The sequence below is a fragment of the Miscanthus floridulus genome, chromosome 1 (assembly GCF_019320115.1).
Source record: "Miscanthus floridulus cultivar M001 chromosome 1, ASM1932011v1, whole genome shotgun sequence".
Taxonomy (NCBI): domain Eukaryota; kingdom Viridiplantae; phylum Streptophyta; class Magnoliopsida; order Poales; family Poaceae; genus Miscanthus; species Miscanthus floridulus.
In genome coordinates this window covers 57768271-57793885 of record NC_089580.1, presented here as the reverse complement: position 1 = coordinate 57793885, position 25615 = coordinate 57768271, and the positions used below count along the sequence as shown (strand labels likewise).

At 43.3% G+C, this 25615-nt stretch overlaps 1 protein-coding gene across 1 annotated transcript; it reads right to left on the bottom strand.

Annotated features, from left to right (window-relative positions):
* Nucleotides 1-451: 451 nt before the first annotated feature.
* LOC136457313 (NADP-dependent glyceraldehyde-3-phosphate dehydrogenase-like) lies at nucleotides 452-25615 on the bottom strand. Its single transcript, XM_066457358.1, has 9 exons — nucleotides 25476-25615; nucleotides 18950-19073; nucleotides 18353-18553; nucleotides 18219-18261; nucleotides 2664-2750; nucleotides 1349-1470; nucleotides 1113-1249; nucleotides 876-1031; nucleotides 452-545 (listed from the first exon to the last, which is right to left on the bottom strand). The coding sequence occupies exons 1-9, from the start codon at nucleotides 25613-25615 to the stop codon at nucleotides 452-454; spliced, it is 1104 nt and encodes a 367-aa protein (XP_066313455.1).

Sequence of the window (25615 nt, the reverse complement as noted above, 5' to 3'; positions counted from 1 at the left end):
TCTACAAGTTTAGGCAGCATCCTGTCCAGTTCACTTATTTTGGTGAAAATATTCTTTACGCTTCTGATCGCTAATTCATTGGCATGAAAGCCACGGAATAGACTAATGAATGACGTAGCGTTTTGTTTTCTCTATGTTTTACTCACGACTCCAACTGCTCCAAGATGAAAAGAACGACAAGAAGGTACCAGCATCAAATCATCTCGTACCATTTGAAGAATAACTAGTCCATCATGTGCGCCATCGCGTGCGTCGGCAAATGACCTGATTAAGGCATAGGGAAAAAAACTGTTTAATCTTTGCATAGAAACAATATTAGGAATTCAATGTAGATATTTTATGCACGGGAAAGCGAAAGCTTTGTCACTTGTCAATATTTAGAAACAAACCAACTAAAAATGCGTACGTAGGTAGGAGTATACCAATCTGACAGCAGACGACACCGTTGTCTTCATAGGGCACGTGGATCAGTTCCTGACATCATCATCATATCAGCGATTGATTCCATGATCAGCACTACTTTGACAGCAGTACACCTCTGGCCACTGCATTGATCACAACACATTTGAGTACAAGGCCAAGAAGTATTAGAGATGGGATAGTACCTTATTCAAAATAGTAATACTGTCCTTGGAAAAAAAACAGCAGTGCACTTTTACTCATAATAAGTCACAACCTAAGATGGAAGCATGGAAGCCAAATCCAAGGATAAGCATGTGACAACACTCTTGTGTAAATGACACCAGCTTGGATACCACATGTCATGTTCTGTTAGCTAAAAGTTTTTGTTGATTCCAATTTTTGGTTTCACTTTTTGAAGTTTTCAATAAAGCCAAGTGCGATATAAAATTAAACAGCATTATTAAGTACTGCACCTGTAAGAGAAACCACCCTTTACTATATTTCCTACAACCAAGTCTAGATCTGCATCCTCTAGCACAATGCAAGCATCTTTGCCCCCAAGCTCCATCTGAAGAGGGACCATTCCAGCCTTCTTTGAAATGGCTATACCAGTATCGGCACCAGTAAAACTAAGAAGCAAAGGAACAAATAAGGTTCTGTCTCACTAAAACTGAAGAATTCAACTGTCGGCAAGTGTTGTTGATGCCTACCTTATGCAGTTGACTCCAGGATGCATTGTAAGAAAATCTCGTATTTCAGAACCCTTCCCAGTCACACAACTGATCAAACCTTTCGGGAAACCAACCAGGTGGAAGCAGTGTACCATATGAAGTGCAAGCACAGCACCCTGTTCGAACAATAATACTTCACATAAGTATTTTGAGTTTGAAAGGCACTAAATTCACACTCAGGAAGTGAGTTAGGTTAACCCAAAAAACTCATATACCTGAGTTGGAGGCTTCAGCACAAGAGCATTGGCCGCAATTAGTGCTGGGCCAATCTTAGAAACCGCTAAGTTGACAGGATAGTTGAATGGAGGGATTGCCAAAACTACTCCAAGGGGTATTTGCATTAACAGGATGATACATTAGATATGCAAGGAAACAATATTAATGGATCAATAATTTTGGGGAACCCAATAGTGTTCAGGGGAGCATCAATGGCAACTTAGCACCATAAAAACTGTCTGAAATACAAATTTCTACAGGCTACAACATGCATGAATATTGGTTGGTAAACAACTTAACATCATCAAACCTATGTTTGGCAGCCACAAACATTGTATGGTTTCTGAGTCCATAACTTACTGTTTGGTCTATGAGTTCATAACTGACTGTTTGGTCTATGAGTTCATAACTGAATGTATGGTGTTTGGAGTTTCATTCTAACAAACATAACGGAATGTTTCCCTGCCATCTCAAGTAGCACTGCTCAATAGGATGAACCTAATTTCGAAACACCTCTAAGACGTAAAGTGGTACAAGGATCAGCATAGTTGGTTTAGAAAGGAAAGGTGAAAATATTCATTTATAAAGAAACAACCTCAATGATTTTGATAGTACACTGAGGGGGAAAACCAGCTCAACTACTTGGCTTGAATGAATAACAGTGAAGTGACTGTATTAGTACAACTGTGCCAGCGAATTAAGGCTAGCAAAAACCATAATGGCAGAATCCTAGCTCGAGGCACAACACTAATCCTCGCTGGTTTGATGCTATGTTTTCTTTGAGTTATGGTTGCACCTGGACAATTCCAGCCAATCTGGCATAGAAACAGTCGAGTCAGGCAAATCCATGACCTTGTTGAGTTTGGCCGAGACACGATATCATTTACACAGGGAAAATAGGATGGACAAACGGAGCAATAGTTTACACTGGATAGAATCATAGAAAGTACAACATGGCAATGACATCAATGAAGAAAAGGCAAAACAAAGCAAAAGGAATCAGCAAGACATGCCAACAGCATACATGGAATATTCCATGCTCCTCTGCATGTCAATAAGCTGTCACAGAGAAGCAAGGTGCCTATTTTATGGCCTATCCTTTAGAGATGAATTTAAACTTAATTGCTCACCCCCAACTTTTATTATTCCATTCTCCATCACTCAGGATGAACTGGTCCATCAATTAATTTCGTAAACGTTCAACTAGCTTATTTCTATCAATATTTCTGAATAAGTGAAGATACACAAACAATGTCGTAGTGAAATCAGTGGAGCATTTACAACAAACAAGAGTACTGCAATGTAGCTATACCTTAGAGCTCAGACAGTACTTGTTCCGCTCATTACCAGGGAAGCTATCAGAAACGAGCAGCTTGCCCTCCCCCAGTATCTGCACACTCTCTGTAACACCTCTGGTGTTTTGACCTAGCACTAAAACTTGACATGTCATCATATGCATTGCAAAGCATTCATAAAGTAGAAAATTTTGAATGCATACACGAAATAAGCTTTATTTCATAAGTTGTTATTTTATGTGTGATGTGATTCAAACTCTAAATAAAGATCATGATCACAAGGGTCAAATTTCATGTGATCATGTGAGGCCATGTGTCATTTGACTCAAATAACCCTAATGGGCCATGTTGCTGGTCAAAAATCAAAGTTAAAGTAAAAAGGTAAACAAATCAAATTTGAATTCAAATTCAAATCATAAAAGTCCTTTTTGCCCCTTTTGTCTAATTCAAAATCCATTTGGAATTTGGGGTTATGACAAAAAACAAAGTTGAAGCTTATTTTATAAGGATCAACTTTGGTATTCAAAGTTTTTCAAGTTTACATATAAAATTTGGAGTAATTTTGAAATGATTCAAATGCTCAAATGCACCCCAAATTCAAATTTCAAAATGGAGGCAAAATTTGAAAATATTCCTTGAAGCAAAGTTGTAGAGTTTGAAAAGTTGAGCAACTTTCATTTTTGGAGATTTTCAACTTCTTTAGAAAATTTGGGAGTAATTTGTAAAATGAACTCAGTGGCAATTCTGTAAATATTTCAAAAATCAAGTTGACAACAGGGCGCCACCGCCCCACCGCTGGCGTCCTTTCTTCGGTCTTCCAGGCGTGCCCATGGCCGCCCTCGGCTTCACGCTGGCACGGGGTGCACACTGCGTGTCGATCCCGCACGCTCCTGGCCGCGCTATAAAGCCCAGACGTCGTCGTTTGCTTTCTTCCTTCCCTCTGTTTTCCCGACGCCGCCGTCTCGACTCCGGCGAGCTCCCCTTGCCTCCTCAGCGCAAGATAGCCCCAGAAAAGCAGTGTTCCAGTTCTGCCTGCTCCTTGCGCATCCGACCAACCTGTTGCTACCGCTTGATTTCGCCGAGAACTCGCTGTCCACGTTCTTCTTCCTCGCGGCCCACGACCTCGATCGAAACTTCGATTCACCGCGGTTAGCATCATCCGGTGAGCCATTGCCCTTGCTTGTTGTCTCTACAGCTTCATCTCGATGCTGTAGTGCTTAATCTACTCTTGCTTACTCGTTTTGCCCACTGCAGTCGCCGAAACGCCGTCGTCGACGAGGTCCGCTTCGCCATGATCACTGTCACCGTCGAAACGTGTCACCATAGCTTCTCCGGTCTCGCTCGTTGCTTCAACACATTCGGGGTGAGCCACTGATGCTTCCTGAACTCTTTGTTTCACCGTTACCGGCCTTGTTTCGCCGGCGTAACGCTGCCGTGCCACCGCGTCCGCCATGGCCGGTGTTAGTCTTGTTCCGTGTCGTAATCAACCTCCGTAGTGCCACAGATCGATGCGCCTAGTCCTTATGAACGTTGTGGTGCCTTTGCCTTCACCGTTAGACTCACCATCGGTGAGTTAGCGCCGGTCAGCGCCGTCGTTGCCACGGTCAAAGCCAGAGGTTAGGGATGACATGCGGGACCGGCTGTCAGTGAGAGAGAGAGAACAGTGAAGTTTTGTTATTTCTGAATTTTGAATAGTGCTAAAACTTTGGGAATTTGTAGGAAAATAATCATAGCTCCAAAAATTCTGAAAATTTGTGTGTAGCTTCTGTACATGTTCTATTATGGTTTAAAAATATGAAACTTGAAATTTGAATAAATTTTTAATGTTCAAATATTCAGTCCATTAATTGATAAATGCAATTTCCATGATTTTTGTAGGCCACTTTATAATTCCAAAAATTATAAAATTTGTTTTGGTACACTAATTTGTCATGAGGAAGCTTACATAAAATTTTGAGGTCATTTGAAACAAGTTCATTTTTGGGCTTATTTCCAAATTAATTCAAAAATAAATAAAAGCAAACCCTAAGTGTTTGATTAGTGTTTGATCTTGTTTTGATCATGTTTTGTGACTAGTAGGGTTTCAAGATCAGTTTGGTCAAGTCACGTGTGTGGTTCTTGATGGTAGAATTGCAAGTTAGTTTTGTTGGCTTACAACTGTACCGTGAAAAAAACAGTTGTATTCGAGGTGTTGTTATATTTCATCTACAATGACAGCATCATGTTTACATTATCATCATGTTAAAGCATATGTTATCATTTCATGTAGAATTCGAGAGTGAAATGATTCTAGTTGAGCAAGTTTTGGAAGAATCCCCGGTTGTCACGGGATTCGATAATTGTGGTACTGATCCAGAACCTGAGATTGTCAACGAAGGCAAGCCCCGGTTTATGCATTAAACCATTACCTTGTTTACTTTGAAAAGTTTATCACCTATGTTACCTATTGCATTAAGTTGATTATTTCAAATGTTACCTATTTGATGCATTGCCTACCTTGTTAATTGTTTACCATCCTTGAAGATGATTTCATTTACAAAGGCGTAGAATGCTTAGTATGCTTTATGGTAGGTTTTTAAAGTAAAAGTTTCGATACAATCAAAGATGGCATACTGGCCAAAGAAAGAAAGAAAATAGAATGAACTAGAGGCTAGTCGGGTGACCTACCTTGAATGTTGGGTAATGTTGCCGACTATGTCGCTTAAAGGCCACTCATTGTGGATCTTCTGAACGAGACACTTTGTAGTACTGGTCACATACTCCAGTAAGCCTACTTCGGCTAATCCGATACTAAGACGAATGCCCATGCATTAGAAGTGGAGAGATGGCAGGAGTAGCATGTACCCTCATGGCTGGAATGTGGCCGGATTTGAGGTGTGTTGTGCTCTCGGGTGGCGTGGAGACAACTTAGTATAGGAGGATCCGGTAGCGAGGTTGATATATGCAAGATTAAGTTCTACATATGTCGTGTGATTAGGAATCCCTAGCTGGGACTTGAATCAATTCGAATTGCTGATGCTCCGTGGATATGGGGACTCGATTCATTACAGAAGCAATGCAGGACTGGTGAATTACTAAAATTTGAGAAAAGGAATGGAATGAGAATGTTTGGAACATGGGATATGAACACTTAGTTTGGGATAATGAACCAAGAAAACTTAGGGGTAAAACGTGAAAATAGGATGAAGAATAGTAAGCTTTTGGCAAAGAACTTTTGAATCTTGCTACATCGTTACCTTGCCCCAACACCTGCATCTTTAAAGTCTTTCACCCCCTGTTACGTCAGGTTAGTCTTGTTGAGTACTTTTGTACTTAGGGTTTGTTAACCCTTGTTGCAGGTGATTCGCATGCACAGGCTTGTTTTGATCCCTGCTGCATGTCTGTGTTTGAAGTCAATGACGATAAGGAATGATGATTGGCCTTTGGACAAGGCACTAGTTTGTATGATAAATAATGTTAATGTAATATTATCCCGCTACTATGGTTGTATGACACTTATGGTATTGTAAGTTTGAAAACAACTGGTTTGTAAACTATGTTATCTTAAGACTTCCGCTATCTTTTACTCTGATGTATATATCCGAATAAACTGTTGTAATCTGCAATGTCTGTGATTGGGATCCTATTCGAAAAGAGAATCGTGGATGATTCGGGTTTCCCGAGGACACCCGACAGACCTGTTGAATTGTTGGGAACTCGTGTACGCTATCCGAGGTCTGTTAAGACAATGATAGGTGCATGTGGGCCTAATTTCTTAGGAGGTTCTGCCACAGCTGGTATCAGAGTAGTTCCCATCTAAGATCATTATAGGTTACTTTGGAAAACCATCAAATTGGTTTGGATCAAAGAAAGTAAACTTGATATTTTAAAGTTCAAATTTCTTTCTTCTTACCTTTGATCTAGACTCAATCCTATCTTATTTGAAAATTTATGGCGGATAATATGATTAGGTTTGTCCTATGTATTAAAAATCTAGTACTTATGATTATATAAATCTTTTGTACCTAGATTCGTAAGATCGATTCATGCATCATGCTTGAACACCTTGCATAATAATTCCCCTTAAGAAGTGGTTGGGTAAGTAATGTCAATCCCATTCTTGCTAACCTCCTTTATCCTCAAGCTATTCTTATAGTCCTACCCTAAATTCTACAGGCTATGGCAAAGACCAAGGTAATCGCACATAAGTCCACCGGACCTCATGGAGTCCCTCGTCACCAGTTGGCACCACAAAACCATGAGCTTGGTGAAGAAAGTTCCAATAAACTAGGAGATGAAGGATCTTCAAGCAATCCCACCAACATCGAGAACCTTAACAAGGAGCTCAACACTCTTCGTCGAGCTCATGCCAAAGATCATGAAGAGCTGGCGGAAATGCAAAGGGGCATCACCATGACCATAGAGCTACGGAATGAAGCCTAGACACGAGAGGATGCGGCCAATGAACGCATCCATGAGTTGGAGTTCTACGTAGAAGACCTAGAGATGGACAATGCCATTCTTCATGAGAATGTCCACATGCTGTACACTCAACTTCATCCTCCTCATGGGGATGGTGAAGTTATAGATGAAGAAATAATTGTAGATCTAGGAGAAGTCAAGAATAAAGAAGAGGAGGAGGATCCTAAGGAGTTAGTGTACTTCTCAGATGAAGATGGGGTTTCGTCCGGTATGGGCACGGACGCCGATGACTGAGAGCTCGGAGTAGTAATAGTTCCTTTACTGCTTTCCTAGTAAACCAGTGTTGTCTTGTGGGATACAAGACATGTAATTTAAATAAGTAACCCTTTGTAGCATGAAACCTTTTAAAATGCTTTTAATAAAGAATAATGTAAGTAAACGTGTTTCTCTAACAGATGCCTCGTCCTATCACCCGAGCTGGTGCTAGTGGCTCACATGACGATGATGAGTACCCAAATCCTCTACCAATGCCTTTGACTATGGCAGATGCCATAGCCACACTCGTCAATGCAACGGTAGAGAATGCTAGGTTGTTAAGGGAATTGGCGTAGAACCAACAGGCACCATACCCTAATCGTGGTCGTCGTAATAATGGAAATGATGAGTCAACCTATGTTGATTTTACTGACACATGTCCGCCTGTGTTCTCTAAGGCAGAAGAGCCTTTAGAAGCTGACGATTAGCTTAGGACAATAGAGCAAAAGTTTGAGCTGATTCACTGTACCGAGATTCAGAAACCAAGGTTTGCGGCACAGCAACTCCGAGGAGCTGCTGGTGCCTGGTGGGCAAATTTGGTAGCAGTACAGCCCGCTGGTCACCAAATCACCTGGAGGGAGTTTAAGGATGCCTTCAGGGCACACTATATTCTAGATGGTGTAATGACCATGAAGTTAGAAGAGTTCTTGGCTCTTAAGCAAGGGGAGCACCCGGTGATGCACTATGTTGGGCGCTTCAATCACCTGTCGCAGTATGCTATAGAGTATGTGAATACTGAGAGGAAGAAGAAGAATCATTTTCTTAGAGGCCTGAACACTAAACTTCAGACCATGATGGCAACTTGTGATAACGCAACTTATCATGAGACAATCAACATTGCTATCGCTTTGGAGGAGAATTACCGCCGACACAAGGAGGCAAAGAAAAAGAAAATATCTGCTTCTAGATCGTCGAGTGGAAAGCGTCAAAAGATAGTCTACCATCCTCAGAATCATGGTCGTGCACCATTCCGCCCACAACAAGGCCAAGGTAGGCAGCAAATCTTTATTCGCCCTGCAACTAATACGCCTTATCCTCATCAGGCACCGCAGCATCAAAATAATACAAATAATGCAAACCGCAATGCTACTCCCCAGAATCACAATTATCCATGCTATAATTGTGGTAAACCCAGACACTTTTCCCGAGAATGTCTGTATCCTAGGAAGAATAATCCTGATGCACCCAAAGCCCCTGTTACTCAAGCTTAGAATCAGTACAAGGGCAATGCTCAGAATAGTCAGAAGGGTCAGGCTGAGAAGAAAACTAGAAGGGTCTTCTATACTCAGGTGGAATCTATTCCAGAAGGAGAACCAGTAATGATGGGTATGTTTCCTATTGCTAAGCATCCTACAATTACCTTATTTGATTCTGGTGCATCCCATACATTCATCAATCGTACATTTGTTGTGAAGCATGGGATAGCTATTGGGGAAACAAAAGAACCATATCATATATACAGTCGCCCGGGGGATGAATCTGTACAAGGGAGGTAGTTTAGCATGTACCTATTGATTTGGGAGGTTATGAGTTCCCTACCAATATGCTGATATTAAAGGATCAAGATATAGATGTGATCCTTGGTATGAACTGGTTAACCCAACATGGGGCTATCATAGATGTCCTACGTAGAACCATAAGAGTAAATGCACCTGATAGCAAAACCCAACTTCTCATCCAACTTTCCTTTCCTAAGAGTACAGTGGAAACAGTCTGTGCAACTACTGTTGAAGAAGCTGAGAAAATTCTAGGAGTATGTGAATTTACGGATGTCTTTCCCGATGGTCTATCTAGTCTACCACTAGACCGAGATGTAGAGTTTAGAATTGATCTGAAACTAGGAACAACACCAGTGTCCAGAAGAGCATATATGATGCCACCCAAAGAACTAGTAGAATTAAAAATGCAACTACAAGAGTTGTTAGACAAGGGTTTCATTCAACCCAGTTCATCACCTTGGGGATGCCCTGCTATCTTTGTGAAGAAGAAAGACCAAACCTTAAGGTTATGTGTTGACTATCGGCCGTTAAATGAAGTCACCATAAAGAACAAATACCCCTTACCTCGAATTGATTTGCTTTTTGACCAACTTGCGGGAGCTAAGGTGTTCTCAAAGATAGACTTGAGATCAGGCTATCACCAGATTAAGATCAGACGAGAAGATGTGCCGAAGATAGCGTTTACCACCCGATATGGTCTATATGAGTATCTAGTCATATCTTTTGGGCTGACCAATGCCCCGGCTCATTTCATGTACCTGATGAACTCGGTTTTCATGCCCGAGTTGGATAAGTTTGTAGTGGTGTTCATTGATGACATTCTTATCTATTCTAAGAGCAAAGAGGAACATACAAAACATCTCCGTATTGTTCTACAAAGATTAAGAGACCACCAATTATATGCAAAATTCAGTAAATGTGCATTTTGGTTGGAGGAAGTATAATTTCTGGGTCATGTGTTATCTGCTGAAGGTATAGCTGTTGATCCGAGCAAGGTAGAAGAAGTCCTTAACTAGAAAGCACCTACCACTGTTCATCAAGTTCATAGTTTTCTAGGGTTGGCAGGGTATTATCGTCGATTCATCCCTGACTTCTCTAGAATTGCGAAGCCAATTACTGGACTGCTGAAAAATCAAACTAAGTTTGTATGGTCAATAGAATGTGAGAAGGCCTTTTAGATATTGAAGAAGTTGCTGACAACTACACTAGTATTATCACAACCTGATATCGAGAGGCTGTTTGATATCTATTGTGATGCATCTGGAATCGGTATTGGCCGTGTTCTTATGCAAGAAGGCAGAGTCATAGCATATGCTTCCAGACAACTCAAGATGCAAGAAAAACATTAACCCACCCATGACCTTGAATTAGCTGCTGTTGTTCATGCACTCAAGGTTTGGCGACATTATTTATTGGGCAATATCTGTCATATCTATACGGATCACAAAAGTTTGAAATACATCTTCACTCAATCAGAGTTGAATATGAGGCAAAGAAGATGGTTAGAACTTATCAAAGATTATGACTTAGAAGTGCATTATCATCCAGGCAAGGCTAATGTGGTTGCCGATGCCCTGAGTCGCAAGAGTCATTGCCATTGTCTGATTGTAGAACCTATGCAACGAACATTGTGTCAAGAGATGGAGCATCTGAATTTACAAATCATAGAACAAGGTTCCCTATCCAATATTGCAGTTGAGTCCACTATCAAAGATCAGATCATTACTGCTCAACGGAAAAGTAAGGGTATAGCCCATATCTAGGATAAAGTTAGATCTGGAAAACCAACATGTTTCAAGATTAATGAATCAGATGTTGTATGGTTCAAGGATAGATTGGTAGTACCCAAAAATCTAGAACTGCGAAAGCAGATTCTTGATGAAGCTCATTCTACAAGATACTCCATTCATCCGAGTAGCAACAAAATGTATCATGATCTAAGAAAGAGATATTGGTGGACTAAAATGAAAATAGAAATAGCTCAATATGTAGCCAAGTGTGATATTTGTCAGAGGGTCAAAGCAGTTCATATGAAGACTGTAGGTCCATTACATTCATTGCTAGTTCCATCTTAGAAGTAGGAAGATATCTGTATAGACTTCATCGTGGGATTGCCTAGGACATCTATAGGCTACAATTCTATATGGGTTATTGTTGATCGCCTAACCAAGATAGCTCACTTCTTACCAGTCAGAGATAAATATCGAGCGAAACAGTATGCAAAGCTTTATCTTGATAGAATATTCAGTCTGCATGGGGCACCCAAAACCATTGTCTCTGATAGAGGGTCATTGTTCATATCTAAGTTTTGGAAAAGTCTACATGAGTCTTTGGGAACTAAACTTATCCATAGTTCTGCTTATCATCCGCAAATAGATGGACAGACTAAGAGGGTAAATCAAATTCTTGAAGATATGTTAAGAGCATGCATCCTTTCCTATGGTGCTAAATGGGATGAATGTCTTCCCTTAGCAGAATTCTCATATAACAATAGCCATCAAGAGAGCATCAAAATGGCACCATTCGAAGCATTGTATGGCTGTAGATGCTTGACACCTTTAAATTGGTCAGAAGCTGGAGAACATTAGTTCTTTGGACCAGATGTGGTCAAGGAAGCTAAAGAGAAAGTTAAGCTCATACAAGCTAATATGAAGGTAGCTCAATCCCGATAGAAAAGCTATGCTGATAAGAGGAGACGACCGCTAGAATTCAAAGTGGGAGATCATGTCTACCTTAAGGTATCGCCGATGAAAGGAGTTCATCGTTTTGGGATTCGGGGAAAGTTGGAGCCCTGTTATGTCAGTCCTTTTCGAATCCAACAACGATGTGGACCGATCGCCTATTGCATCAAGTTACCAGATCACATGTCGGCTGTGCATGATATCTTCCATGTATCTCAGTTAAAGAAGTGTCTTCACATACCTGACCAAGTGATTGACTTTGGTGATGTAGAACTAGAACCTGACTTGACTTATGCCGAGTACCCCATTAGAGTCTTAGATCAGAAAGATCGAGTCACTCGAAGACGTACAATCAAGTTCTACAAAGTACAATGGAATCAGCACACTGAAGATGAAGCTACTTGGGAGTCCAAGGATTACTTAGAAGAAAACTTTCCTGATTTCTTTGCTTCTATCTAGTTGCAATACCTTGTCTATATTGTAACTTGTCTTGTTTGTCAACAGAATGGAAAACCCCCTCACTAGCCTTTCGAATAAAGTTATGATGTGTTAGCTTGACATATTTCCTTTTCCATTACTTAGCCTTAGGTTTTAAATCTCAGGATAAGATTTCTTTAAGGGGGAAGGGTTGTAACACCTCTGGTGTTTTGACCTAGCACTAAAACTTGACATGTCATCATATGCATTGCAAAGCATTCATAAAGAAGAAAATTTTGAATGCATACACGAAATAAGCTTTATTTCATAAGTTATTATTTTATATGTGATGTGATTCAAACTCGAAATAAAGATCATGACCACAAGGGTCAAATTTCATGTGATCATGTGAGGCCATGTGTCATTTGACTCAAATAACCCTAACGGGCCATGTTGCTAGTCAAAAATCTAAGTTAAAGTAAAAAGGTAAACAAATCAAATTTGAATTTAAATTCAAATCATAAAAGTCCTTTTTGCCCCTTTTGTCTAATTCAAAATCCATTTGGAATTTGGGGTTATGACAAAAAGCAAAGTTGAAGCTTATTTTATAAGGATCAACTTTGGTATTCAAAGTTTTTCAAGTTTACATATAAAATTTGGAGTAATTTTGAAATGATTCAAATGCTCAAATGCACCCCAAATTCAAATTTCAAAATGCAGGCAGAATTTGAAAATATTCCTTGAAGCAAAGTTGTAGAGTTTGAAAAGTTGAGCAACTTTCATTTTTGGAGATTTTCAACTTCTTTAGAAAATTTGGGAGTAATTTGTAAAATGAACTCAGTGGCAATTCTGTAAATATTTCAAAAATCAAGTTGACAACAGGGCGCCACCGCCCCACCGCCGGCATCCTTTCTCCAGTCTTCCAGGCGTGCCCGTGGTCGCCCTCGGCTTCGCGCTGGCACGGGGTGCACACTGCGTGTCGATCCTGCGCGCTCCTGGCCGCGCTATAAAGCCCAGACGTCGTCGTTTGCTTTCTTCCTTCCCTCTGTTTTCCCGACGCCACCGTCTCGACTCCGACGAGCTCCCCTCGCCTCCTCAGCGCAAGATAGCCCCAGAAAAGCAGTGTTCCAGTTCCACCTGCTCCTTGCACATCCGACCAACCTGTCGCTACCGCTTGATTTCGCCGAGAACTCGCTGTCCACGTTCTTCTTCCTCACGGCCGGCGACCTCGACCGAAACTCCGATTCACCGTGGTTAGCATCATCCGATGAGCTGTTGCCCTTGCTTGTTGTCTCTACAGCTTCGTCTTGATGCTATAGTACTTAATCCACTGTTGCTTACTCGTTTTGCCCACTGTAGTCGCCGAGACACTATCGTCGACGAGGTCTGCTCTGCTGTGATCACAGTTGAAAGGTCCTTGTTTGGTTTTGGTAATTGAGTGACAACCTAGGTGGACTAATTGTGTTTATGTGAGATACACAGGTGATTAGTCCACAGGTACATGTGTGTGAGCAACATATGCCATGAAGGTGAAAATGGCTTGGAGATGTTGCAAAGCTCACACATGTGATGATGAAGGAGCTTAAATGCACATGAGACATGACATTGAGTCATGTGATCAAGGTGGAGAAGATCAAGACAAGACTTGGCTTGATGGACCAGTTGCAAGCATGAAGGGCAAGTCGAAGGCTTTGGAGTGATGGACCGCGTGGCGGTGAAGCTTGAGCAAGACTTGGCGCCGATGGACAATGGCAACGGTGAAGAGCAAGTAAAGTCTAGATTGATGAACCAATATGATCACATGATGATATGAAGTGAATCATATCATTGTTGATCATGTTGGTGCATGTGTTGTATCAACATTGAAGGAGATGGAATGGAATGCGCAAGGTAAAGGTATAACCTAGGGCATTTCATTTCACCGGTCATAGGTGTGTAGAGAAGTTTATGACCGGGTTTAGGATAGATGGCCGTACTATCAAGAGGGGCAAACTTGTTTATATATCGGTCATCTAGTGCCACTCGAGTGATCTAACTTTGCATTGTCGCTAGGATCGAGTGGCGTGGCAAGTTGAGTGGCTAACACCCTTGAAATTGTTTGTGAAAATATGCTAACACACATACACATGGTGGTGTACACTTAGTGGTGTTGGCACATCTACAAAGGAGGTGGTGTTTGTAGGGTTGAGATGGGATTCGACGCTTTTGGGAAAATGGAATGCCTATTTTCTATTACACCGGATGCAAATTCTTGGGGTCGGCACATTGGAGTAAGGGTGAAGAAGTTAGAAGTGAAAACGAGTTGATTGCAAAGATGCTAGCGTCGGTCTACTAACCGGACGCTGGGTCACGCAGCGACCGAACGCTAAAAGGCTGCGTCCAATCAAACTGATGGGTCTACATAGTACCGAGGGTATTGCATCGGATGCTGGTCTGTGTTCGGTCAAGGTGGACCGGACGCGTCCAGTCGAAGAAATATGCCTCGGGGAGCTTACTGGAAACGATCGGACGCTGAGGTCCAGCGTCCGATTAGTTAAAGCTGCTGCGTCCGGTCAGGTCAAGTGACCGTTGGAATCGGGACACGTGGTCGTCTACGGGCGACCGGACGCTGAGGTCCAGCGTCCGGTCAACACGACCGGAGCGTCGGGTCGGCCCGATTTTTCCCCAGTGAAGGGGTAACGGCTAGTTTAGCCCTTGGGGCTATAAATAGAAGTGGCCTTCGGCCATAGCTGGTGCGGAGCACCTTGGGGGACTTTGTGTCCATGCTTGAGAGTGCTTAGGAGCCCTCCATCTCACACATACTTGACAGTGATCATTCGATTGTGTGAGTGAGTGATTCTAGTGCGATTGTATCGTGAGGTTGCATCGAGTGGCACTAGGTGATCGAGTTGCAAGCCGATGGTGCTTGTTACTCTTGGAGGTTGCCACCTCCTAGACAGCTTGGTGGTGGTCTCCGTCGAAGCACACAAGAAGCTTGTGCGGCATTCTGAAGAAGTGCTTGTGAGGGGCATTATGCTCGCCCCGCGGGAGCCGCAAAGAGCAACTCTAGTAAAGCGTGTCATTAAGCTACCCTCACTTCCAGGGTAGGTTCTTACAACGCCCGACGTGCGGGCTTAGCGGGTGATGCTAATTAGCCGCCGAACCACCAAGTGAGTGGTCGACACAATGGGGACTAGCGTGTTGGCAAACACGTGAACCTCGGGAGAAAAATCATCGTGTCAACCTTATTCTTCCCGTTGGTTTGCATCCCCGTTACACAAGCTTGCAATTACTTTTATACATATTAAGCTTGTGTAGTTGCTCTTGTAATTAGATAGCTTGTGTAGCTTGCTAATTACCTTCTTGCTTGTGTAGCATAGAAGTAGCTCCCTTGCGTGGCTAATTTGGTTTTAGTAACCTTGTTAGTCACATTGCTTAGTTTGTGTAGCTAAGTTTTTGCGCTCTCTAATTAGGCATTGGTTGCCTTGTTATTGAGCATTGCTAGTGAGCTTAGTTAGCTTTGTGCTTTTGCTTACTAGCATGTGTAGGAGCTCCCTTGTTGCTTAAAGTACTAGTGGCATATGTTTATGTAACCTTGCTCCTAGAATTGGTTAGGTAAGCTCTAGCTAGCCCGGCACCTTTGTTGCTTGATTAATATCTTTGGAAGGTACTAGAGAACATAGATAGAGGGGTGTAGTCTTGGCTAGACCAATAGTTATAATTCCGCACTTGTTTCGGTTAGCCAACACGATTAATTTTAGAAAAGACTATTCACCCCCCTCTAGTCTGCCATCTCGACCCTTCAACTGTCACTGTCGAAACGCGTCACCATAGCTTCTCCGGTCTCGCTCGTTGCTTCAACACATTCGGGGTGAGCCACTGATGCTTCCTAAACTCTTTGTTTCACCGTTACCGGCCTTGTTTCGCCGGCATAACACTGTCGTGCCACCACATCTGCCATGGCCGGTGTTAGCCTTGTTCTGTGTTGTAATCAACCTCCGTAGTGCCACAAATCGATGCGCCTAGTCCTTTTGAACGTTGTGGTGCCTTTGCCTTCGCCGTTAGACTCACCGTCGGCAAGTTAGCGCCGGTCAGCGCCGTCGTTGCCACGGTCAAAGCCAGAGGTTAGGGATGACATGCGGGACCGGCTGTCAGTGAGAGAGAGAGAGAACAGTGAAGTTTTGTTATTTCTGAATTTTGAATAGTGCTGAAACTTTGGGAATTTGTAGGAAAATAATCATAGCTCCAAAAATTCTGAAAATTTGTGTGTAGCTTCTGTACATGTTCTATTATGGTTTACAAATATGAAACTTGAAATTTGAATAAATTTTTAATGTTCAAATATTCAGTCCATTAATTGATAAATGCAATTTCCATGATTTTTGTAGGCCACTTTATAATTCTAAAAATTATGAAATTTGTTTTGGTACACTAATTTGTCATGAGTAAGCTTACATAAAATTTTGAGGTCATTTGGAACAAGTTCATTTTTGGGCTTATTTCCAAATTAATTCAAAAATAAATAAAAGCAAACCCTAAGTATTTGATTAGTGTTTGATCTTGTTTTGATCATGTTTTGTGACTAGTAGGGTTTCAAGATCAGTTTGGTCAAGTCACATGTGTGGTTCTTGACGGTAGAATTGCAAGTTGGTTTTGTTGGCTTACAACTATACCGTGAAAAAACAGTTGTATTCGAGGTGTTGTTATATTTCATCTACAATGACAACATCATGTTTACATTATCATCATGTTAAAGCATATGTTATCATTTCGTGTAGAATCCGAGAGTGAAACGATTCTAGTTGAGCAAGTTCTGAAAGAATCCCCGGTTGTCACAGGATTTGATAATTGTGGTACTGATCCGGAACCTGAGATCGTCAGCGAAGGCAAGCCCCGGTTTATGCATTAAACCATTACCTTGTTTACTTTGAAAAGTTTATCACCTATGTTACCTATTGCATTAAGTTGATTATTTCAAATGTTACCTATTTGATGCATTGCCTACCTTGTTAATTGTTTACCATCCTTGAAGATGATTTCATTTACAAAGGCATAGAATGCTTAGTATGCTTTATGGTAGGTTTTCAAAGTAAAAGTTTTGATACAATCAAAGATGGCATACTGGCCAAAGAAAGAAAGAAAATAGAATGAACTAGAGGCTAGTCGGGTGGCCTACCTTGAATGTTGGGTAATGTTGCCGACTATGTCGCTTAAAGGCCACTCATTGTGGATCTTCTAAACGAGACACTTTGTAGTACTGGTCACATACTCCGGTAAGCCTACTTTGGTTAATCCGATACTAAGACGAATGCCCATGCACTAGGAGTGGAGAGATGGCGGGAGTAGCATGTACCCTCATGGCTGGAATGTGGCCGGATTTGAGGTGTGCTGTGCTCTCGGGTGGCGTGGAGACGGCTTAGTATAGGAGGATCTGGTAGCGAGGTTGATATATGCATGATTAAGTTCTACATATGTCATGTGATAAGGAATCCCCAGCTGGGACTTGAATCAATTCGAATTGCCGATGCTCCATGGATATGGAGACTCGATTCATTACAGAAGCAATGCAGGACTGGTGAATTACTAAAATTTGAGAAAAGGAATGGAATGAGAATGTTTGGAACATGGGATATGAACACTTAGTTTGGGATAATGAACCAAGAAAACTTAGGGGTAAAACATGAAAATAGGATGAAGAATAGTAAGCTTTTGGCAAAGAACTTTTGAATCTTGCTACATCCTTACCTTGCCCCAACACCTGCATCTTTAAAGTCTTTCACCCCCTGTTACGTCGGGTTAGTCTTGTTGAGTACTTTTGTACTCAGGGTTTGTTAACCCTTGTTGCAGGTGAGTCGCATGCGCAGGCTTGTTTTGGTCCCTGCTACATGTCTATGTTTGAAGTCAATGACGATGAGGAATGATGATTGGCCTTTGGACAAGGCACTAGTTTGTATGATAAATAATGTTAATGTAATATTATCCCGCTACTATGGTTGTATGACACTTATGGTATTGTAAGTTTGAAAACAACTAGTTTGTAAACTATGTTATCTTAAGACTTCCACTATCTTTTACTCTGATGTATATATTCGAATAAACTGTTGTAATCTGCAATGTCTCTAATTGGGATCCTGTTCGAAAAGAGAATCATGGATGATTCGGGTTTCCCGAGGACACCCGACAGACCTGTTGAGTTGTTGAGAACTCATGTACGCTATTTGAGGTTTGTTAAGACAACGATAGGTGCACGTGGGCCTGATTTCTTAGGAGGTTCTGCCACACTCTCCTCAGCTGTGTACGACACCAAATCCCTAGACCGCACAACCTATGAAAACACAACAAGGCATGTTAACCATTAAGCCCAATTGAAGAATGAAAGCAAAACATTAACAAGAATTTCTTCATCTGCTAGTGACCTCAGAAACAACATCCTTGGCTGGCTTGGCTATCTCCTTGACAAGGCACTCGGCGATGGGTGCCTTGCGCTCCTTTAGGATCACGGCCGCCTTGTGGAGGAGCTCCACGCGCTTCCACAGCAGTGTACGGGCCCATGCCTTCTGCGTGACCTTAGCTGCTGATAGGCATTCCCTTTTGCAGTTCACATACAACCACCGAACCTATCAGCACTAGCAAAAGCCTATGGACTTTGATCAATTCGAGAAATGGTTAATTGGAGAGATTCTTGGAATAGACTGCCAAGTGGTTCAATTGGGGGACAACGAAATTAAGCATCAAAAGTGAGACTATTTGTTTGGGGCAGTAGTTAAGTAAGAGGCACTATCAAGGACGGCCAGCAGAATTATGGAAAGTGATAGCGTAGGTAGCCAGCCATTAATGGCTGGCGCTTCTCGTCCAAGTTTTAACCTCATGGTCATCGACAGAATTCGATGGTAGCACGGGTGTGTACGTCCCTATCAACCGTCTTTCCCCAAAACAAGGGGACAACACTAGCGCTAGCTCCCCGAGGTTCTTGGAGCCCGGTAAAAACAAGGAGCAGAGTCGAGAGATCCCGCACCTTGCACCCTGTACTGGGTCTTGCGGGTGGTGGGGTTGACGATGGTGATGGAGTTGCTAGAGGTAGAGCTACGCCAGTCGCCATCGGCGTAGTACCTATACACCTCGTCGTCCAGGATCTGCCTGGTTGCCGCAGATCTAGCGCCTCTGTTGCCAGTGTGAGCCCCACGCCGTGCTGCAGCCTCAGATCCGTGGCCAGGAGGGGCCCCACGAGCGGCCGCTTCAGATCCACCGCTGAGTTTGCTAACATGACCTCCCCGTTGTCATCGACGAGTGAAAGGTCCTTGTGTGGTTTTGGTAATTGAGTGACAACCTAGGTGGACTAATTATGTTTATGTGAGATACACAGGTGATTATTCCACAGGTACATATGTGTGAGCAACATATGTCATGAAGGTGAAAATGGCTTGGAGATGTTGCAAAGATCATATATGTGATGATGAAGGAGCTCATTGCACATGAGACATGAAATTGAGTCATGTGATCAAAGGTAGAGAAGATCAAGACAAGACTTGGCTTGATGAACCGGTTGCAAGCGTGAAGGGTAAGTTAGAGGCTTTGGAGCGATGGACCGCGTGACGGTGAAGCTTGAGCAAGACTTGGCGCCGATGGACGAAGGCAACGGTGAAAAGCGAGTGATGTTAAGATCGATGAACCAATATGATCACGTGATGATATTAAGTGGATCATATCATTGTTGATCATGTTGGTGCATGTGTTGCATCAACATTGGAGAAGATGGAATGGAATGCGCAAGGCAAAGGTATAACCTAGGGTATTTCATTTCACCGGTCATAGGTGTGTAGAGAAGTTGATGACCGGGTTTAGGATAGATGGCCGTACTATCAAAAGGGGCAAACTTGTTTGCATATCGGTCATCTAGTGCCACTCGAGTGATCTAACTTTGCATTATCACTAGGATCGAGTGGCGTGGCAAGTTGAGTGGCTAACACCCTTAAAAATGTTTGTGAAAGTATGCTAACACATGTGCACATGGTGATACACTTGGTGGTTGGCACATTTGAGCAAGGGTGAAGAAGTTGGAGGTGAAAACGAGTTAGTCGCACTGGTCACGGAGTGACCGGACGTGTCCAGTATGGAGATCGGACACGTCCGGTATGTGGCTCAGAACTGAATTGCACAGTGCGACCGGACGTGTCCGGTCACCACACCGGACGCGTCTGGTGTGAATCCAAAAACATAGTGTTCGGCAGTACAGTCGATCGGACGCTGGCAGCGTCCGGTCCGGTGTGACCGGATGCGTTCGGTCGTCAGTGGGTGCTTACTGTACTCGACCGGACGCTAAGGCTCAGTGTCCGGTCAGTTTCTAACAGATGCGTCCGGTCGGCCCTGAAGGCTTACTGGACTCGATCGGACTCAGCGGCTGAGCATCCGGTTGTTTCATGCTGAGCGTCCGGTCATCTTGTCAGAGAGCCATTGGAGGAAACGGTAGGACACGTGGCGGTCAGACATCTACCGAACATATCCGGTATAGCGACCGGACACGTCCGGTGCGTTCGGTGCTGCGTCCGGTGTTGTGTCCGGTCGACCCAAAAAACGTCCAATGAAGGGGTAACGGCTAGTTTAGCCCTTGGGGCTATAAATAGAAGTGGCCTTCAGCCATGGCTTGTGCGGAGCACCTTAGGGGACTTTGTGTCCATGCTTGAGAGTGCTTAGGAGCCCTCTATCTCACACATACTTGATAGTGATCATCCGATTGTGTGAGTGAGCGATTCTAGTACGATTGCATCATGAGGTTGCATCGAGTGGCACTCGGTGATCAAGTTGCAAGCTGGTGGTGCTTGTTACTCTTGGAGGTTGCCACCTCCTAGACGGCTTGGTGGTGGTCTCCATCGAAGCCTGCAAGAAGCCTGTGCTGCGCTCCAGAGAAGTGCTTTGTGAGGGGCATTGTGCTCGCCCCGTGGGAGCCATGAAAAGCAACTTTAGTAAAGCGTGTCATTGAGCTACCCTCACTTCCGGGGTAGGTTCTTGCGGCGCCCGACGTGCGAGCTTGGCGGGTGATGCCAATTAGCCGCCAAACCACCAAGTGAGCGGTCGACACAACAGGGACTAGCGTGTTGGCAAGCATGTGAACCTCGGGAGAAAAATCACCGTGTCAACCTTGTTCTTCCCGTTGGTTTGTATCCCCATTACACAAGCTTGCGATTACTTTCATATACCTTGAGCTTGTGTTGTTGCTTTTATAATTAGTTAGCTTGTGTAGCTTGCTAGTTACCTTCTTGCTTGTATAGCATAGAAGTAGCTTTCTTGCGTGGCTAATTTGGTTTGTGTAACTTTATTGGTCACATTGCTTAGTTTGTGTAGCTAAGTTTTTGCGCTCTCTAATTTAGCATTGGTTGCCTTGTTATTGAGCATTGCTAGTGAGCTTAGTTGGCTTTGTGCTTTTGCTTACTAGCATGTGTAGGAGCTCCCTTCTTGCTGAAAGTACTAGTGTCATAGGTTTGTATGATCTTGCTTCTAGAATTGATTAGGAGAGCTCTAGCTAGCCCGGCACCTTTATTGCTTGATTAGTGAAAGGACCTAGGATGCCGCCTAGAGGGGGGTGAATAGGCGTTTCTGAAAATTAACACCTTTAAATGCGGAAATAATTAGAAAGGGGAGTTTCCAAAATGGAAACTCCAAATCAAGAGTACTACCATCCCTCACAAGTTAGCCGCAAAGTAAACAAGGTATAAAGAATATATCTAGAAGCTACAACCCTGCAACACCAAGTTAGAACAGAGAATAAATATTTTCAGTGCAGGCAGGAAATACCGGACGTGTCCGGTATGAATACCGGACGTGTCCGGTATACACGATTTCTGCAGATCAGCCCCGAACTTGCTCCTTTCGATTTCTATCTTCAAACCAAACTACAGGCACCTAATGGAGATGACAATATACACAGAGAACCTGCAGCACAGCTAGAGCAACACAAATATCAAATGGAATGCGAATTAAGACACGATATTTGTTTTACCGAAGTTCGGACTCGTTCGAGTCCTACTCTCCGTTGAGGGGGCTGCGGGCGACCAAGCGAAGGTCAGCCCTAGAGGGTACCATGAAGGTCACTCTAGCCGGAGTCTTTTCCAACTCCTTTTCCTCCTTCCACTAAATGATTCCGAGGCGGCGGAATCGACCGTTACAAACTCTCCGAAGCAACCACAATCTCTCGGTTGCTCTCCGGCGACGCCTAGCCGTCTAGGACCGAAGAGTCCAAGAGTAACAAATGCGAATCACGAGATTGACAATATGCACAAGTGCTCAAGTGGTGGCTTGCTCTCTTTTTCAAATTCTTTCTCAACCCACAAATTGATTTTGCAATTTGGATCACACACTCACTAAGAGAGGGTTTAGGAGAGTTGGCAAGGCTCAAAAACGTGTGTCTATCTCAGCAGAATCAGCAGCCTCCAAAGGTGGAGGCTTGGGGGTATTTATAGCCCCCTTGAAAAACTAGCCGTTTTATAGCCGTTGCAATACCGGACACGTCCGGTATGAATACCGGACACGTCCGGTATTACTCACACTGCGCCAACGGTAACTAAGTTACACTGAAGTTGTGAGGCGTCAGAACTCCCGAAGAATGCCGGGACTTCCGACCGTCGGAACTCCCGACTCAAGTCGGAACCCCCGACCCTCAGTAATTTTGAAAAACATGTAACTGAGTTAAAGTTAGTGAGGTGTCGGAACTCCCGACACATGTCGGAACTCCCGACCGTCGGAACTCCCGACTCACGTCGGAACTCCCGACCCTCACGACTTTTGAAAACTGACCGTTGGCTTCTGGTCATCCATACCGGACACGTCCGGTATGACCAGGACAGTGAACCCTCCAAGTCAGTTGAAGTGCGAGACGTCGGAACTCCCGACCCATGCCGGGACTCCCGACCGTTGGAACTTCCGACCTACGTCGGAACTCCCAATGAACCAACACGAGAACAACAGTTTTACAGCTGCTGGACAAATACCGGACACGTCCGGTATGAATACCGGACACGTCCGGTATTGTCAGACCAGCAAAAAACAGTTAGCACTTTTATCGCTCAAATACTCAAAACTCACATGGGTTGGCTTGAGCACTTATGAAACATTTTCTATCAACATGATGCATCCCTCTTAATAGTATGGCATACCTATTAAACTCAAGATAAACGGAAATATGAAATTGTACCACTTGAGTTGTTCTTTTTGAATTGATGCCGTCCCTTCCAATCTTCATCAAGTAAGGGTGCTAACATGTTGATGTTGATCTTTTCACTTGAGCATAGCCATCTTGAGTATGTGACTTGATTCCATTCATCAAGTTTGAATAATCCCAAATGTATCAAGTCACTTCCATCAAATTCTTCATTATAGATTTGATCCTTCACATCAATATGACCATCTTAGCTTGATTAGTACCTCAACTAAATGCAAGTACTTTCTTGTTCACCCTAGCTAGGTTCTTCGGCCGCCAAGCCGTCGCTTGCCCTTCACCCTTGCTTAGTACCTCGAAGCCTTTCCTTGCTATCTTCACCATCTCAAGCCATCAAGTCACATCTTTGTGTTGAATCATCTATTCATGTATTGTTATCATTTTCATTTCAATCTAGCAAGCTTCAAATATGAGACCAATCCATATGCAATCCCTCATGTCTCATTAACTAATAATCACGAGCTTGCTTTCACATAGTACATGGAAATCCCACAATAATTAAGCCTTAGCATGAATTCCATTTGCATTGTTGTCTTGTGCTTGAACTATATTGTTTATACAACAACACACCATTTTGACTTTCATTAAGTACCTGTGAGATAACATATTACATGTTCACACTTAGCAAACGGGTTAGTCCTTTAATCACGTTGTCATTCAATCAACCAAAACCCACTAAAGGGCTAGATGCACTTTTAATCTCCCCCTTTTTGGTGATTGATGACAACTTGATTAAAGCTTACAAAATGATATAAACATTTAAACTTTTGGGTTCAATGATTTATGAGAGGCTCCCCCTTAATATGTGCTTAAGATTAGAATTCACAAAATGACCTCAAATGTCAATTGCACATACTAAAACATATAGGAGACTCCCCCTAAATCATTGCATCCGTGGGGTGCATGTGTGTGTGACAAAGTGAAGCCGTGATGCATATGACAAGATATATCACACAAGAATAAATATAAAAGCATCACATCAAATATTTTCATTCTAGCATGCATAGTCCTTATGAAAATAAATATGACATATGTAATTCACACATAGCACTCATTACAAATTTTCTCAAGTCCAGAAACCACTGATATATATAGATAAAGATCATGTCTCAAGAGATACAAAGATAAAGCATAAGTAAGTCTCATCTCTCACATGATACAATCTATCTCAAATCCAAGATACATCAATGAAGCTCAAAAACAAACTACAGCCTGCAGTACATATCTTCAGGTACAAAGATAAGCAAATGAAACTATCCTGAAGCTTTAATCAGTCTCTCTCCCCCTTTGTCATCTATCACCACAAAGGTCCAACAATGACATACTAAGGACAAAGGGGCTACAAGTTGTCACGGAAAGCTGAGATCACTCATCATCAGCATCTCGACCAGCATCCTCATCATCTGAGCGTGCAACACCGGCTGGACGAGAACCACCCGCACCAGACGGGTCATAGCCACCAGACCCGTAGAGGCCACCACCACCTGTCAGGTCACTCCACCAATCTGTAGCATAGTCGTCTGTAGTGCTGGGACGTGGCTGAGAGTGAGTAGGCACACGAGCCTGAAGTGGTAGTGTCAGGGTGCTCAGGTGCCTGCTGCTGCTGCTGTCGCTGTATGAACTCAACATACTCTCTATCATATCTAGCCTGCTGCTGCTCCTCAGTCTCAGGCTCACTAGCTGCCTCATCTGATAGAGGAGACCTAGGAGGATCAAGCTCAAGATTAGAAGCAATTTGCTTCAAAGTCCGAGTGTCCTTCCTCCTAGCCTCCCTCTCCTTCTGCTGCCTAGTCTGGATGTCACGGCACATCCCAAATATGGAGCTAAAAAGCCTGCGGATAGGCGAAGGAGGACTGCCACGGCGTGAAGTAGAACGTGAAGGAGCACGTGGTGAAGGTGAAGCTCCTGCTGGTGCACCACTCCCAGGTGCATCTGCCTCTGGTGCTGCTGCTGCTCCTCCTGGTCCTGCTGGAGGTAACCCTATCTCAGGCAAATCTGCAATAATCTTCAGGGCCTTGTGAATCTTATCATACTCAAATGTGTGCCCTGTCACCTACTCAATCATATGCATGATATAAGGAGCAAAACCACAGCCCTTGAGGGGCCTCTCTCCAACACTCCTGATCTCGGACCAAATAAAGTCAAACACGCTGAAGGGCCGAGCATCAGGTGCCATCCTGTGGAGTAGGTTCCTGGAGTAATCAGCAATGGTGCCCTTGTCTCCACCCTTGCAGTCAATAGTCTTCCTGAACATCCTGTCCAGGTACCTGTAGGTAGGGTGAAGACCTAGAACCTTCCCCACAGCTCCTCTCACACCACCAGGAGGATACATGTAGGCGAGCTGCTCAGGAGGTAACACCTGCTCGGTGTGGATCCTGTCCCTCTGGAGATCATCCTCTATGAAGCCAAGATGGGCGGCAAAAACATCATAGTCAACACTGTACCACTGGCCCTCAAGCATCCAGTGCAT